Source organism: Mustela nigripes, chromosome 2 (assembly GCF_022355385.1).
Source record: "Mustela nigripes isolate SB6536 chromosome 2, MUSNIG.SB6536, whole genome shotgun sequence".
Lineage (NCBI taxonomy): Eukaryota > Metazoa > Chordata > Mammalia > Carnivora > Mustelidae > Mustela > Mustela nigripes.
Genome location: NC_081558.1, coordinates 211,318,842 through 211,336,613, shown reverse-complemented (window position 1 = coordinate 211,336,613; position 17,772 = coordinate 211,318,842). Strand labels below are relative to the sequence as shown.

Below are 17,772 nucleotides of genomic sequence, written 5' to 3'. Positions count from 1 at the left end.
AGACTCTTTGCTGCATGTGGACCCTGACAGGGGGCTCAATCCCACGACCCTGAGATCATGACCTATGTAGAAATCAAGAGTTGATGCTTAACCGACTGAGCTACCCAGGCGCCCTGCAAAACTGCCTTTTAAAACAAATGAGGTTCCATGGGAGAGATCTCTGTCACCATCAACAATAATTATGCTTCTCTTAGGGGACAAGAACCTTGAATCATAATTGATGAGTTTCTCTTCTTCTTCTGGTTTTAGGATGCTCACACACTGGTAACTCACATATACATGAATACCATACCAGGCAGTCTTTTTAGTGCTGGTCTATCTTCAACTTATTTTCAGTTCTTATTTTAAAATATTTAGAGTCATATATATGTGTGTGTGTGTGTGTGTGTATAATTGTACTGTTAATTTATGTAATTTACTGTAAATTCCTTTTTGCAAGAAGGCTTAGAATAATATATTAAAGCCAGTCTCCCCTTATTTTCCCAGCTGTACAGCGTAGAGGCCGTGGTAGCTGACTCCCATACGGTACTACTAGTTAAGGCACACATGCCCACAGGCCCTTCTTCAATCTGCCTCCCAGCTCTCCAAGAAAGGGAAGCCGGACTTTGGCTTAAACTAGCCAAATGGGCCTAATCCCCTGGTCCTTCGCCAACCTGAACAGCCTCCTCTTCCCTTATGCCTCCGTTCTCCCTCCATCACCCCCCCAGCACCCAAGCTCGCGGTTCCCCACCTTAGCGCCCCCAGCCTCCCTCCACCCTCAACCCTCAGCCCCAGCTCAGCCTCCCTCCAGCCTCGGCATCCCCAAGCGAGGCCCTCCTCCTCCCTCCCTGCCCCCGCCCCCCTTCGCAAGCGCGGTCTCCCTCCCTCCCTCCAACCGCACCGCCGCCCCCAGCGCGGCCCCCCTGCTCCCAGCGCAGCCTCCCTCCATCCACACCCACCCACGCCCCAGCGAGGCCTCCCTCCATCCTGGCCCGCCCCCCCCCCGCCCGCGCGGCCTCGCTCCTCCCTCCGTACTCACCCCCCACCCCCACCCCCGCCCCCACTCCCGCCCCCGCCGGCCTTCCCCAGCCCGCGCGGCCTCACCCCTATGGCGCGGCCTCTTCCGGCCCGCGGAGGGCGGGCGCGGGGCGGGGCCGGGCGGGAGGGGAGCGCCCGAGGTGCGAGCGTGCGGGGCTCGCGCCCCGCCGCCGGCCGGCCGGTCATGCTCATCACGCTGTGCTACCTGTACCTGTGGGCGCGCTGGGGGCGCCGACCGGCCGCGCTCGTGCGCGCCACGGTGCAGCGGCTGCGCGCCTCGCGCTGCTCCTTCACCTTCTGCGGCGCGGCCGCGCGGCCCCGGGACGCCCGCGTGTGCCTGAGCCGCGGCGGCCGCGTCTTCTGCGTCGGCGAGAGCCAGGTGGGCGGGCGCGGGGCCGGCGGGGTGCGGGCGGGGCCGGGGGCGCGCGGGGGGCGGGGCCGGCGGGAGGCGCGGCCTCGGGGCTCAGGCTGCCGGAAGCGCCCGCCCGCCCCGCGCTGCGCCGGGTCTCTGCGAGGCGGGAGGTCGCGGGCTTGGGGTCCCGAGGGCGGGCTTGGGGGCACCTCTGCGTGCGATATCCCCGGGAGCCCGGACGGGGGACCAGAGGTCCGGAACTGCTGCGACAGGCGACACGTCCCCCGTCCCCGGCGTGCCGGGTCGAGGGTATGGGGAGGCATGGCTGCTGCTGCGCCGCGCACCCGGAGTGCGCTTCTGGCGGCCTCCCGCACTGCGGGCTGCGGTCGGCTTGAGCCTGACTTCACGGAGAGACCCGGATCCTCAGTCTCTGCCCGGTATCTCCGAGGCACAAACATGGCCCTGTGGGTCGCGAGTTTTGCCCACCCGGGCGCCCCACGGATGGTCTCCGCGTCTGTTTGACTTCGGTTGCGCACACACTTCGTTTTGGACCCGGTGCTGAGCCTGACACCTGCCGGGTGCAGCCGCTCACCTGCCGGTCGCCCAGTCTGTGCAGAACCGTCCCCTCTCTGTAAAGGGGGCCGCGGTTCTGTCCACTCAGCTGTTGGAGGGGGACTGGACCTCCCCGTGCGGTCTGCGCAGATTTCCGCTGACATAACTGTTTTCATGAACACTTAGAAGTATTTGCTTTTAATCCCTTTGTTTCCCTTCCCTCTTCCCTCCGGAAAGTCGGTTCCCTTTTAGCGTTAAAGTAAGATTTTCTACGTGTGCGAAATCACAGCACCCGCATGGGAATTAAAATCTTATCTCAGGTTTGAATACTTTGTTGTATGCCTAAGTATGGAGTTCTGTGGGTATCATCAGGTACCCTTCCCTGTTGGTAGACCATAACCCACCGAAAGTGAGTAACTGTTGTCTCTGTTCTGAGAGTGCCGAGCTAGGACCACTTAGAAGCGAGTCAGGAGACACTCCTTCCACTGGAGGGCCCTGTTCATTAATTAGGGCTTAATTCTCTTAAGGAACCAAGATTGAGAGAGAGAGCAAACTGAGGAAAGATTGAAGGGTGCTTTTTTCTATTGCAGTGGTTTCCAATCTGGGTTCGTGTACTTAAAAAAAAAAAAAAATAACCTTTAAGATTTCCATTAGAAGGGTGCGTGGGTGGCTCAGTCCGTTAAGGGTCCGCCTTCTGCTCAGGTCATGATCCCGGGGTCCTGCGATGGAGACCTCCATTGGGCTCCCTGCTCAGTGGGGAACCTGCTTCTCCCTGTCCCTCTGCTGCTCCCCCTGCTTGTTCATTCTCTCTGTCAAATAAATAAAATCTTAAAAAAAAAAAATTCAGTTAGAGTAAACATTTTGAACATTCAAAAATGTTGAGATGTAAATATTTTAAATTTTCTTGGAAGAAGTTTTACTTTTGGAAGACTTCCATGACTTTCCTGATCTGTTAACTACCGTAACTGCTTTTCAGCTTTTCAGCTTTTTTCCTACTGCTCCAGCCTACCGTGGGGGCACCCCTGCCAAGCTAGCCTTGGGTTTTCAGGGATTCTATGACCTGATGTGCTCCTGCTTTTTGAAGTTAACCTTGCCTCACCCTAGAGTTTTGCTCAGGTATCATTGTCTCAAGGGCTTGTTTCTCATGCTTCACACCAGATGGGACAGGCCTGCGCTGTGCCCTCATCCACTTTATTTATTTATTATTATTATTTTAAAAGATTTTATTTATTTATTTGACAGATCACAAATAGGCAGAGAGGCAGGCAGAAAGAGGGGGAAGCAGGCTCCCTGCTGAGCAGAGAGCCTGATGGATGATCCCAGGATCCTGAGATCATGACCTGAGACTTAAGCAGAGGCTTAACCCACTGAGCCACCCAGGCACCGCCCCCCACCCCGCCCCGCCACCATCCACTTTAAATCAACCTTCATATTTCCAGTTTTTATCTTTTCCTCCCTAGGAATTGGGTCTTTTTAGCTTAGTTTCCAGCTTGCCCTAGAATAGTCACTCAGTGACTTCATTTCAGTGAATGAAGAAGTGGTTAGTGGTCGTTGGGTTTCAGCTCTGACGGTTAAGGCCCACGATTGGAAAATTTGACTAATGATTAGCTGCTGTTGATTTCAGCTATAAAATAAGGTGGGGCTAATGATTTGTGGGCTAGCTACCTTGTCAGTCTATCTGGACTGAAGTGACTTTACAGAAATGAATCTTCTGGGGCACCTGGGTGGCTCAGTGGGTTAAGCCTCTGCCTTCAGCTCAGGTCATGATCTCAGGGTCCTGGGATCAAGCCCCGCATCAGGCTCTCTGCTTGGCAGGGAATCTGCTTCCCCCTCTCTCTCTGCCAGCCTCTCTCCCTACTTGAGCTGTTCTCTCTCTGTGTGTCAAATCAATAAATAAATAAAATCTTAAAAAAAAAAAGAAATGAATCTTCTGTCTTTGTCGTCTCTTGACTTCATATATTTAGAATCAGATGCATAGAATGCATATGTGTATGTAATTGAAGCTCCCACGATATTGATAACTATAATCGAAGACTTTAAACACATTTGAAATTTTAAGCTTTTTGTCGAATATACACGTGTTCTGTGTTTGCGTAAGGTGGACAGTCTGTTGTTTGTCGTTAACTGCTATAATGATAATTATGTTAATCCATGGAGAGGAGTTTTCTCTCCTCCAAATTTTCATTCATTCACTAGTTCAGTAGATGTTTATTAATAGTTTACTATGTGCCAGGTTACTGGGCCAGGTGGAAACATCTTTTGATCCTCCCAGATCAAAAGGGCAAGTTTGAATTGGTAAACGGGCTGTGGTGCCTTGACCTTCTGTTTTGGTGATGTTGAAAGGGCTCACCCTGTGTACCCTTATGTGTCAGCTTTTCTGCTCTGGATATGCCTTGTTTTTAGTGGGTTAAAGCCTTCAAAATTCACTTACTGTCCTTTTATTATTTTAAAATTTATTTAGTTAATTTATTTTTTAAAGATTTTATTTATTTGACACAGAGAGAGAGATCACAAGTAGGCAGAGAGGCAGGAGGAGGGAAAGGGGGAAGCAGGCTCCCTGCTGAGCAGAGAGCCTGATTTGGGGCTTGATCCCAGGACCCTGAGATCATGACCTGAGCCGAAGACAGAGGCTTTAACCCACTGAGCCACCCAGGTGCCCCGAGTCTCCCCACTTTTAAATGTGCGTTTGAGTTGTGATCGGAGGAACTCCTCATGCTCTAAGAAGTAAGGAATGGTGGGGGTAAGCCCAGCTTCAGAATTAATGGTGGATCGCACATACCTAGAGATGTTAAAGTTGTGAAAAAAGGGGATGTTGCAGGTGTTTAAATAGTCGCAGTTCAACCAGAGGCTCAGGATTAATGTGGTCTGTAGGAGGAGAGAGTCTGGTAACCTTATCTCCATGCTGCCTGGAATTACAGAGGAGGGGAGGTCCCAGAGTTGATGTAAGTGGCTGTTGTGATTTGAATTGATATTGAATCCTCTTTTTGTGTATTTCTTTCCCTCTGTCCAGTCCATTGATGACTTGAACAAATGGGCCCTGTTTCTTGTGTCTCCTTTTATACTTGAAGCAGAGCACATCGCATTTGTGACAGAGAGCATTTGGGTGCAAGGTGATAGTTTACAGAGACCGTCGTCCTCTTCAGAAACCGTGAGTAACATGTTTTTAATTTGTGTCTCAGAAGGAAACTATGTCTTAACCAAAAGTAAATTTGTATTTTCCCCCCTGTTCTTTCCTGGCCTCTGTGACCCCCTTTCTTTTGTGGACATTTTGGGTTAAAGAAAAAAATATCATTAAAATCATTTTCACCTGTTTCTTTTTACTTTTTTGAATGTGGCTGCTAGAAAAACTGCCTGAGTGGCTTGTGTTTGGGGCTCATGTCATGTTTTCACTGGGCAGCGCTGCTCGAGGAACATCTAGCCCGTCCCTCCACTTCTTCAAATCAGCCCGAGTGGTTAACTTTTATCCCTATGTATTTCCTAGATGCCTCCGCTAGAGTATTCTTTTTTTTTTTTAATTTTTAAATTTTTTAATAAACATGTAATGTATTATTAGCCCCAGGGGTACAGGTCTGTGAATCACCAGGTTTACACACTTCACAGCACTCACCATAGCACATACCCTCCCCAATGTCCATAACCCAACCACCCTCTCCCTACCCCTCTCCCCCTGGCAACCCTCAGTTTGTTTTGTGAGATTAAGAGTCTTTTATGGTTTGTCTCCCTCCCAATCCCATCTTGTTTCATTTATTCCTTTCCTACCCCCCAAATACCCCACGTTGCCTCTCCACTTCCTCATATCAGGGAGATCTTATGATAATTGTCTTTCTCTGATTGACTTATATATCTCAGCATAATACACTCTTTTCCATCCACGTCATCGCACATGGCAAGATTTCATTTCTTTTGATGGCTGCATAGTATTCCATTGTGTATATATACCACATCTTCTTGATCCATTCATCTGTTGATGGACATCTAGGTTCTTTCCGTAGTTTGGCTATTGTGGACTTTGCTGCTATAAACATTCGGGTGCACGTGCCCCTTCAGATCACTGCGTTTGTATCTTTAGGGTAAATACCCAGTTCTGCTGGAGTATTCTGATAACACTTCCAAATTCATAACCTGTCTAAAAGTAGTTGCATATATTTCTCTGCTGGAAAAAAAAAAGACAGTCTCAGAGGAACACCCCAACCTGGTTTTCCTCTCATCTCCTGCATCCTTCCCGCTGTGCAGGTCCCAATTCACTGAGGGCCCCCCACCCCCGGCGGTCTCCACTCGCCTCCTTCTTTTCCACTCTTCATTTCGTGCTCCGCTTCAGATCTTTTGGTTTAAACCGTGGAAATGTAGTCCTGTCTTGTGTCCGTGGGTTTTCCTCTTGATGGCTGGAGTTCTCTTCCTAGACACAAATCCAGGGAAACTCACTGTGGCTCAAGCTTCAGGGGATGGCTTCTCACCAGACTCGGTCATGCCCTTAGGCTCGTGGAAGTCCCACCCTAAGCCCCCTTGTGGGTTTCTTCCCCTTGGGTGTCTGCATGAGTCCTTGCCTCGCCGCCTTCACTCAGCCACCATGTGATCCCTGCCGGCCCCTGGATACTCCAGCAGGGGTTTTGCTGATGGTAGCCGTTGTCGTCACTGGATTTCCATTTTACAAACACCATCTTCAAGCCACTGTATTGGGATGAGAGAAAAGGAAGAGAGGAGGAAGACGAGAAAAACTGACTAGAATTCAGGGTAGACTGAAGTAAAGGCCATGAGACGGGTAAAGATATTTAAAGGAGAGCAAGAAACTGTGTCTGGGTGGCCCGAGAGCCGTCCCTGTGCTGTGGTGCTCCATGTCCTTGGGCAGCCTCCTGATGTTTTATCAAGCCTTATATAGACTTAGGATAATAATAATAATACCATTTATCCAGCCAATTCTATATGATATTATTCTTGTCATTTTGTTTATTTATTTTATTTATTTTTAAGATTTTATTTATTTATTTGACAGAGATCACAAGTAGGCAGAGAGGCAGGCAGAGAGAGAGGAGGAAGCGAAGCAGGCTCCCTGATGCAGGGCTCGATCCCAGGACCCTGGAATCATGACCTAAGCTGAAGGCAGAGGCTTTAACCCACTGAGCCACCCAGGTGCCCCTATTCTTGTCATTTTAAAGAGAAGAAAACTGAAGCCTTAAGATTAAATGGCATTTCTTTCTTTTCTTTTTTTTTTTTAAAGATTTTATTTATTTGAGAGTAAGCGTGAGTGAGAGAGAGCGATCACAAGCTGGGTTTGGGGGGCAGATGGAGAGGAAGAAGCCGTCTCCCCATTGAGCAGGGAGCCCCGATGCGGGACTTGATTCCAGGACCCTGGGGTCATGACCCGAGCTGAAGGCAGACGCTTAACCTACTGAACCACCCAGGCGCCCCTTAAATGGCGTTTCTAAAGCCACCAGCTGCTAAATGGCAGATGAAGTTTTAACCAGTGTCCATACCCTTTCTAGTAGCCAGAGGGATGCATTAGTAGTTTTAAAGAGATCTAGACTTAAAGAGATCTAGACATTGCCTTTTCCTAGTCATAACAACAAAGCTTACATTAACCCGAGGCCAAGCCAGCAGTGCTCATGGCTCTTCTCCTGTGTTCAGTAGAAGGACGCCAACTGGTGATGTGAAATTTTTTGGTGAACTCAAGCATTCACCAAAGCAGAAGAGACTACTCAGAAAGTCCTTTTTGTTTAAAACAATGATTTTCAGTGTATTAAAATTACAAATTAAGTTATCAATTAGGTTGAATCGTGAAAGTGCCAATATTTGGCCTTTTTTTTTAACCTTTTTTTTTTTAACCGATTTGGGCTTTTAAGTCCTAATTTACCATTCTTAGAAGTTTAACAAAAAGTTGTGATCACGGTTAATGGAATTTCTGAATAATATTTGTCCTGTTCAGAGGCTCAAATATCTTAATACACTGTATTTTATTTTTGGATTCTAGCCAGACAGACTTGGGTTAATCCTAATCCTTGATCAAAAGTGTACTCTTGTCATTGGTTCATGCATGGCCTTCATTCGCTGATGAATTTGAAATTATATGATAAATACCCACGAATGGAACATGTACCTATGTGAGCCCCCAGAGTCTATCCACGCATTCTTCCTCCCCTGCCCCTACCTTCTCCCTCCCCAAACCAACTTCTTTTTAGATAACATAAGTCATCTGAGTGACCAAACATCATGTTACTGAACACTTACATAATTCTTAGAAATTATTAAACTTAGAGTAAGCTTGATGTTTTCTTAGACATGCTAATATTACTTGGTATGTAGTAAGATTTTGGCTTAAAACCAACACCAGGATTTCTAAAATATTACTGTTACATAAAGTATGCGCAGATTCCTTAACACAAAATGTGACTGCTCTGTTCTTGAGTTCCTAACTTATTGTTCCTTAATTGTACCCCTTTCTGGGGTTCAAAGACGTGGCGCATCTGAGGGAACATCGTTACTGTGTTATGGAGGGTAGAGGCTAATGTAGAGAGCTACTGTATCAGAGACCCCGAACCATCGCAGAGCAAAAAGCTAGAAGTTTCTTTCTCTCTCAGGGAGGCGGTTCTGCTGTGTAAGGCCATCCAGGCACCCAGTTCCCTTCTGTGTGTTGCCCTCAGCTCCTCTCTGCCTGCCTCGTTCACTTCTTCTTTTTTTTTTTTTAAAGATTTTATTTATTTATTTATTTTACAGAGAGAGAGAGAGAGAGAGAGAGAACAAGTAGCAGAGAGGCAGGCAGAGAGAGAAAAGGGGAAACAGGCTCCCCGCTGAGCAGGGAGCCCGATGCGGGACTCGATCCCAGGACCCTGAGATCATGACCTGAGCTGAAGGCAGCGGCTTAACCCACTGAGCCACCCAGGCGCCCCTTGTTCGCTCTCTTGGTAGAGGCTGGTTCCTGTTAGCCCCGCTGCTGTTGTCAGCCTCCTGCACATTCTCGCCCTCAGGTTGGGGGATGAGAGGGGATCAGGGCCAGTCAGCTTCCCCTTTAAAAACTGAGATCGGAAGTTTCACAGGCCACTCATGTACCTGTCCCCTTAGCCGCAGGGCAGGCTGCGACCTGCAGTCCTCGCGGGACAAGGAAAGGAAGGGAAGAACAGAAGACCAGATTTTGGGAGATAATTAACATTTCTCACAGTTTTCATTTCATTTAATATACATTCTAATGAAGATTTACTTAAGATCTTGCTTAATGGCAATGACTTATTTCTTAATTTTCTGAGGGAGAAAGAACGTGCCCCTTCCTACTCCCCAAGGAAGACGACTACTGTCCAGATAATTCATTTTCTTTACGATCAGAGGCTTCGGTGGGTCTCGCAACCAGGAGCCAGAGACATTCCGAGATATTTTTTGGACCACTCTGGCTATTACACTGTACTTTATTTTATAAGTTGGGCCTTAAAACTTAAAAAGGAATTGATGTCAGGCACCTGGCTCAGTGGGTTGCCCACCACCCCTCCAATCCATGCCCTCCCATTGTGCTTGTCTCGGTGAACTTTAACTGTTCATTTACTTAGCTGTTGTCCCTCCCACACTGTGAGCTCCCCAAGTTGACAGGGACCATCATCTCTGAATGCACCCTGCATCTCCATAGGACACATCACTCCAGCGCTGGCACACAGTGTGGCATGTGATAGGCACTTGATAAACCCTAGATGAATGGATGAGTGCCTTCATAGCAAGTGAATTTTTGGCAACAAAAGAATTATGTATGACTTTTGGGTCATCAGTTCTTACTAAACAAGACTGTTAATGTTATTACAGAACGCACTGAAAATTGAGCTGAATCTACCATGCTCCACTGGTATTTATTGTGGCACCTTAGTAAAATAAGTGGAACACAGCAGATGTTCAGTAAATACTTTAATGAATGACTTAATGAAAATATGAATATATGAAGGCTACAATTTTTTCAGAACTGAATTCCGGGGACGCCTGGGTGGCTTCGTCAGTTAAGCATCTGCCTTCGGCGCAGGTCATGATCCCAAGGTCCTGGGATCGAGTCCCACATCAGGCTCCCTGCTCAGTACAGGCCCTCCGTCTCCCTCTGCCTTTGCCTTATACATCCTCCTGCTTGTGCTCTCTCTCTCTCTTTCACTCTGTGTGTCAAATAAATAAAGAAAATCTTTAAGAATAAATAAAAACTGAATTCCTAAGATTCATTTATTTGTTGTTGGAGTCTATAGAATGACCACAAATGGAAGTAATTTGAGGGGTGCTTGGGTGGTTCAGTTGGTTAACGGTCCAGCTCTTGGTTTTGGCTCAGGTCATGATCCCAGGGTGTGGGGCTCCAGCTCAGCAGGGAGTCTGCTTCTCCTTCCCCTTTGCCCCTCCCCCTTCATGCTTTCTCTCTCTCTCACTCTCTCTCTCAAATAAGTCAATAAAATTAAAAAAGTTTTTTTTTTTAAAAAGTCATTTGAGATATCCACAATTAAAAAGGATATTTTAAATATCTGTAAGAGTTCCATAATCCTAGAAATAGGAAAGAATGTGACATGTATCAAGTTCAAAGTCTTTCTTACATACAGATTTTCACTTTACCATCTCAGGGTCCCGTTAAACTCAAAGGACTTGAGAGTCAAGTGCAAGATACATAGATTCATAGACGCCCCCCTAAAAGCAAAACCCCATTAAGCAATCAACCCAAATAAGAACTGCAGAGTTAATGAGAAGACAGTGAACTATGAGATCCATTCCTTTTTTTAAAGTGGGCTCCATGCCCAAGCAGGGTGAGGTCAGGAAGGACTTTCCGGGGAAGGTGATAGATGAGTTTCAAAGGAAAAACAGGGATTTGGTGCAGAGGAGGGAAGGGTTTCCCGGTAGAACGGCAGGTGCAGAAGCATACAGAGGTTTGCACCTGAGGACTGGGTCAGTACAATTTCATCTGCAGTAACATGACTTGGGGGAGTGGCCCAAGATAAGGCCAGAGGAGAACGATGGGCTGGACTGTCGTGTGGAAAATTATCTGGATGCAGCAGTAGCTTTTAAAAACCAGGGCACCTGGCTGGCTACGTCCGTAGAGCGTGCAGCTTTTATCTTGAGCTTAGGAGTTGAGCCCCACATTGGGTGTAGAGGTTACTTAAAAGTAAAATCTTAAAAAAAAAAAAAAAAAAAAAAAAAAAAAAAAGAGCATGACCAGGCAGGCTTTCCCAGCAGTCACAGAGTAGAGAAGCTTGCAGACCAAGTTAAGGTACGTGAATGACACAGTTCATGGATTAATTTCAAAACATGCAGCAAGAAGCACGTGGAGAGATCTGGGGTCAGCTGACCCTTAGGATTAGCTGCGAGGGCCCAGAGGAGGTTAAAGCAGGGGCTTGTCAGGTGGAGGGTGTGTGTGGCTGGCACACACTTGTTCTGCTGGGGAGACTCAGGACTTGTGTCCTGGAAGAGCTGTGTGCCAGCTGTGCTTTTCATCTGTTTCTAGGCAGAGTATACGTGGAACTCTAAGGGGTGGCTGATTCAGGGATGACTGAACTGTCAGTCTCAAGGTAGCATGATTTGTATCTTAATAATAATTAAGATTTGGGGCACCAGAGTGGCTCAGTGGGTTAAGGCCTCTGCCTTTGGCTCAGGTCATGGTCCCAGGGTCCTGGGATCGAGCCCTGCATCGGGCTCTCTGCTCAGCGGGGAGCCTGCTTCCCTTCCTCTCTCTCTGCCTGCCTCTCTGCCTACTTGTGATCTCTGTCAAATAAATAAATAAAATCTTAAAAAATAATAATATTTAAGATTTACTTGGTATGTCTACGACTCTGACTAGGGGTAGTGCTTTCCTTGGTTCTTTCCATTTTACCTGTGTTCATTACACGTATGTTCCACTGATGTCCTCAATCTTTAGCATGTCTTGTAAGTTACATACTTCATGTATGGGTTTCGCCCACGCTCTTGTTTTTCCACGTAGCAGAGCTGAATATTCTTCGATAGTCAGCAAATGCACATAATGCAAAGATCACAGAAGGTTTATATGCACTCATTAAGAATTTGGGCTTTATCCTAGGGACGGTAGTTTTTGGTGGATCGGGGATCACTCGTGGAGATTGGGAGTAGGGCGGAAGGGCTCGGGAGGGGCCGCTGTAAGGAATGCAGTTTCGTGCATTGTTTTGGTCAGCTTTGCTGCAGTAACAGATGACCCTAGCATCTCAGTGGCTTCTAACAACAGATCTTGGTTTCTTGGTTGGCCGATGTGTGGGCTCCGCAGTGATTTCAAGCTGGGACTCTGCTCTGGGCTCTGCTCTGTGCATCTTTCTCGTGCAGGGACCTGGGTTGAAGGAGTAAGTCCATCTTTGGATGGGCCATTCACACCAAGGGGAGGAGCAGGAGCTGGCCAGACTCAGGGTAGTGGATTGTCCTATATGATGTGGTGCACGGGACTTCCAAGGCTAGATCGTAGGACACGTGGCAGCTTCTGCCTGGGCTCTGGGAATGCACCTCCCTTGCTGCCAAGTGAGGACAGTGGGCAGCTCCAGCCGGTGGGCAGCTCTCACTGGCCAGGTGAGGGAGCCATCCTGGAAGTAGAGCATCCTGGCCCAGTGGAGGGACTGGACCCGAGCCTCCTGGAGCAGAGTTGAACTGTCCCTGCCAAGCCCTGCCCGCATTGAGACTGAACAAAATAAATGATTAGCTGAAGCCGCTACATTTTGGGTGGTTTGTTACACCGCAGTGGGTAACGAAAACACTTGGGATGTCTCTTTCTCTTTTTTCTTTTAAAGATTTATCTATTTACTTACTTGAGAGAAAGAGAGAGAGAGCGAGAGAGCGAGCGTGCATGCACACAAGCTGCAGGAAGGGCAGTGGGAGAGGGAGAAGCAGCCTCCCTGCTGGGCAGGGAGCACCACGGGGCTCAATCCTGGACCCTGGGACCATGACCTGAGACCTGACCCGAAGGCCGATGCCCAACCAGCTGAACCACCCAGGCGTGCCACACCTGGGGTGCCTTTTAAAACTTCTTCCTCACCTTACCGGCATCGGTGGGATGGGCACGGGAAGTGGGCCATGACCAGTCGGGGAGGCTAATGCTGTCGACCCTTAGATGGGGGCCTTAGGGGCCTATGGGACTCCTCCAGGACCCAAGCACTGTAAACAGTCTGTGACAGCAAGGGTCTTTCTCTTATTTTCTGACGGAGGCTCCGGTACTCGGCCAATTAAGGCCCCAGGACCTCCTTTTTCCTGGGGTGTCTTGTCAGTCCCGGTTCTGCAGTACGACATGGTTTCACTGATCATGTCAGCTTTTGCTTTCTGTGCAGCTGTGACGTCCCTTATCCCGTCGCTTGATTTTCCAGCACCCCTCTCCTGAAACATGGTAGGGCACATTATCTTTTCAAATGACAGAGAATGAGAATGGGGTTTGTAGCCATCCTTTGTCTTCTGTATTTGCGAACTGAAGGCTGCAGGGGTAACCCCTTTCCCCCCTCTCTGAGTTTCACATTCCTCCTGTCTCTGCGTGTCTCACCTTCCTTCCTCCAGTTTGTCGCTACAAATTTTTAAAAACCTCGTGTATAATTAATTATAATTAAGTTGGTTTAGAAGAAAGAAAGCGCGTGTATGCCCATATACGTGTATGTGTATATATAAATATACAAACATGCGGGGGTGGGGGGAGGGAGGTGGTGGGGAGAGAGATCCAGAAACATTTATTTAAAGAATTGGCTCCCCTGATGGTGGAGGGTGCCCGTCCAGAATTTGCAGGGCCAGCGGAAAGGCGGGACACTCAGGGCAAGTAGGTGTGGCTACTGGAGTCACGAGGTCTTCTTCCTTGGGGGAGCTCAGTCTTTTTCTCAGAAGATCTTTAATGTTTGAATCAGTCGACTTGGTGTCTCCTAGGTGGCTCAGTTGGTTGCGTGTCCAACTCTTGATTTCAGTTCAGGTCATGATCTCGGGGTGGTGAGATCGAGCCCCCCATCTGGGTGTGGAGCCTGCTTGAGATTCTCCTTCTCCCTCTGCCGCCTGTCACCTCCCTCTCTTTTAAAAAAAAAATGTTAATGACATCTAATACATTCCGGGTCACGTCTGGCCTGAAACTGGGTGCATATCCGGGTCCTGTGGTCTAGCATCGCCTCCTCCGCGGAGGACGATCAGCTGCCTGTTGCCACGTCTGCTCCCACAGTTGCCCCCACATTTGCTGCAGAACTTCATCCTCCCCTCCTTACCCCCCCGCAACGTGCTGCAGGCAGCCTTGGGAAGGACAGTTCGCTGGAGGCCGCCCCGCCCGGAGCATGTAATCCAGTGGCCCCGGCCCTCCTCGAGGACGTGTGTTGAGTAGAGCAGGTCCACCACCGCCTCCTGTCATCGAGGTAACCCCAAGTCCGAGCTTTGGTTATGGAAGGGATTTCTGCCAGGAAATCCCTTTGTTTGGGGCTGACCGGGGCTTCCTCTCCTTTGATCTTCGGGGTAAGCCTTTGGTTTGACTTCCCTTTTCTTTCTCAATCCCTTTGTTTCCACCTTGAAGTGCAAACTGTCTGCTTTTAGACAAACAGTGCTGGATGCCTGGGCGACAGCCTGGCTTCGCTTTGATGGAGGACACGGTGCTGCCTGGGGAGTTTGCATGGTCTGCGGCTCCCAGACCGCGTTTCTACAAAGAGGAAATGCACTTAGGTGGGGAATCAGCTGGCTGAGTTGAGAAACCTGATCAGGACACGTGTGTGTGTCGTGTGTGTGTGTGTGTGTGTGTGTGTGTGTGTGTGTATTGTTCTCTGGGCGCTTCCTGTCCTTCCCCTGGTTCGTTTATCTCCCACGTCTCTCCTTCAGGGGTGTCTGAGAATTTAATTATTGGCTCCTTTTACACGATATGCTTGCTTTGAGGCCCAGCCCCACACCGTGCCCGCTCCAGCAGGGGCTGAATCAACTTTGGAACAACTGGACTCGGGGCTGGGTCTCCTCTGGCTGAGTGTCCTCATGCATGCATTGCCTGCGACAATCCCGAAAACAGAGACGCCTTAGCCTGGTGCTGTCCCTTTCACGGTTCCCACCCTGCCTCCCCTGCAGAGTCAGCTCTTGCCCAGGCCAGAGTTTATCCTCTCATCCCCCTGAGCTGGCGTCCTTCCTCCATCCTCAAAGCTGGAAATCAGCTAAAGATCTGCCCAAATTGTCCGCTTCCGCTCTCACCTCGGATCAGAGGCGAGGATTTGAAATGCGGAGCCCCATCAGATCGCTGGTCAGGGGAGTCCTGCTCCTTCTGGTTCCAGGTCTGGCGGGAGGTGGACAAGTGTGCGATCAGGTGGAGGCAAGGCTACCCGTAGAGCTTAAAGAAAATCCCGACGGTTCTCTTCCTCCAAATATTCTAGACCCATTAGTGGGTTTCAACCTTTTTTTTTTTTTTTTTAAAGATTTTATTTATTTATTCGACAGAGAGAGATCACAAGTAGGCAGAGAGGCAGGCAGAGAGAGAGGAGGAAGCAGGCTCTCCACCGAGCAGAGAGCCCGATTCGGGGCTTGATCCCAGGACCCTGAGATCATGACCTGAGGCAAAGGCAGAGGCTTAACCCACTGAGCCACCCAGGTGCCCCTCAAATCAGTTTTTGACCACTCGGGGGATATGGTCCCCGTCGAGAATACCTGCTTCCAGGATGTCATGTTCAGCATAGTAAGTGCCTCTCTGTGGACCAGGCACTTTGCCCATCATTCCTGTTTACCTCTCCCGGTCACCTTGTGAGGTGGGTAATCTTACATTTCCACCTTACAGACGGGAAACCCAAGAATAGAGAATTTGAGTGACTTGCTTGGGTCACACACCTGTTAGCAGGAGGAGCCGGAACATTTGGGTTCTGGATCCTCCCACTGTCTAGGCTGTCCAGGAGCAGTGTGGGAATAAGCAAACTACCTCGATTATTTTCTTTTTAAAATTAACAATGGGGCGCCTGGGTGGCTCAGTGGGTTAAACCTCTGCCTTCGGCTCAGGTCATGATCCCAGCGTCCTGGGATCGAGCCCCGCATATCATGCTCTCTGCTCGGCAGGGAGCCTACTTTCCCCCCTTTCTCTGCCTGCCCCTCTGCCTACTTGTGATCTCTCTCTCTATCAAATAAATAAATAAAATTTTAAGAAAATAGAAAATTGACATATAATGCGTATGCCATAAACCTCATCCTTTTGAGTATCCAATTACAATTCAGTGGTTGTGCAATTACCACTATCTAATGCTGTTTTCCTCACCCCAAAAAGAAACACATATCCATCAGTGGCCACCCTCCACTTCTCCATATCCTGGCAACTACTCATCATCTACTTGTTAACTCTTTAGATTTGTCTGTTTTGTATATTTCATATACGTAGAGACCTGTAATATGGGACCTTTCGTTATTGGCTTCCTTCACTTAGTGTGACGTATTTAAGATTCATCGACGTTGTGACATGAATCAGTAGTTCATTCTTTTTCATGGCTGAATAATACTCTGTTGTATGGAGAGATACATTTTATGTATCTCTATTTTATGTCTCTCTATTTTATGAGAGATACATTTATGTATCCTTCATCTGTTGATAGACTTCTGGGTTGTTCCCCCTCTTTGGTTATTATGAATAATGCTGCTATGAACATCTACATACAACTTTTGTGTGTGTACATGTATCTTCAGTTCTTTTAGTTATATACCTGGGAGTGCAATTGCTGGGTCTTTTGGTAATTCTGTGTTCAAGTTTTTAATTTTTATTTATTTATTTATTTAGATTTTATCTATTTTAGAGATAGAGAGAGCATGAGCGGGGGTAGGAGCACAGGGAGAGGGACAAGCAGACTTCATGCTGAGCTTAGCCCCTGACCTGGGGCTCTTCCTTGACCCTGAGATCATGACCTGAGTCGAAATCAAGAGTCGGATGCTCAGCCAACCAAGCGTACCGCTCCCCCTCCAGCCACCCAGCACCCCTGTGTTTAACTTTTCGAGCTGTACCACTCTTTCCCGAAGAGGCCGCGCCGTTCTGTCTTTCCACCAGCAGTGCAGTAGGGCTCTGATTTCTCAGCATCCTCAGCAACACTTGTTGGAATCCATCCTTTTGATTATACCCATCCCAGCAGAGCTGAAGTTTCTCATCGTGGTTTTGATCTGTGCTTCCCTATGACTAATCAGGGACGTTGTGCATATTTTCAAGTGCTTATTGCCATTTGTATATTTTCTTTGGAGAAATGTCTGATCAGATCCCTTGTCCGTTTTTTTTAAAGAGTTTGCTCATTTATTTGAGAGAGTGAGAGAGCATGTGTGAGAGGGCGCCAACAGCGGGCAGGGGCGGAGGGAGAGGGAGAAGCCGATTCCCTGCTGAGCAGGGAGCCCAGCGCAGGACTCCATCCCGGGACCCCGGGACCGTGACTTGAGCTGGAGACAGATGCTTAACTGACTGAGCTACCCAGGCGCCCTGCCTCTGTCCATTTTTAAATTGGATGTTTTGTCTTTATTGTTGTAGGAGTTCTTTTTTTCTACATTTTTATGCATTGTGGGTACAAGTCTTTTTATCAGATACGTTATTTGCAAGTATTTTCTCCCATTTTGTGAATTGTCTTCCCACTGTCTTGAAGCTATTCTTTGAAGCACAAAGATTTTAATGAAGTCCCATTTATCTGGTTTTTTCAAAAGTTCAAGATTGATGTGCTGTCTGCAAAACCATTGCCTTGTCTGAGGTCATGACGATTTACACCTGTTTTCTTCTAAGGATTTTATAGTTTTAGCTCTGATATGGAGAAATTGGCCCAGTTTGACTTGACTTTTGCATGAGGTAGAGGGTCTGTTTTCATTCTTTTGCATATGGATATCCCATTGTATCAGCACTGTCTGTTGAAAAAATTGTTCTGTCGCTGTTAAATTGTCTTGGCAACATTATCCAAAATCAGTTTTCTGTAGGTGTGTGTTGGTTTCTGTGT

At 48.1% G+C, this 17,772-nt stretch overlaps 1 protein-coding gene across 1 annotated transcript in view; it reads left to right on the top strand.

The window, feature by feature from the left end:
• The first annotated feature begins 1,186 nt into the window (after positions 1-1,186).
• The window catches only part of HLCS (holocarboxylase synthetase), a 206,952-nt gene continuing 190,366 nt past the window's right edge, over positions 1,187-17,772 (top strand). Inside the window, exons 1-2 of the mRNA XM_059392331.1 lie at positions 1,187-1,396; positions 4,932-5,069. Of these exons, the coding sequence (XP_059248314.1) occupies positions 1,202-1,396; positions 4,932-5,069 (333 nt within the window). The 5' untranslated portion in view covers positions 1,187-1,201. The remainder of the gene's footprint in view (positions 1,397-4,931; positions 5,070-17,772) is intronic.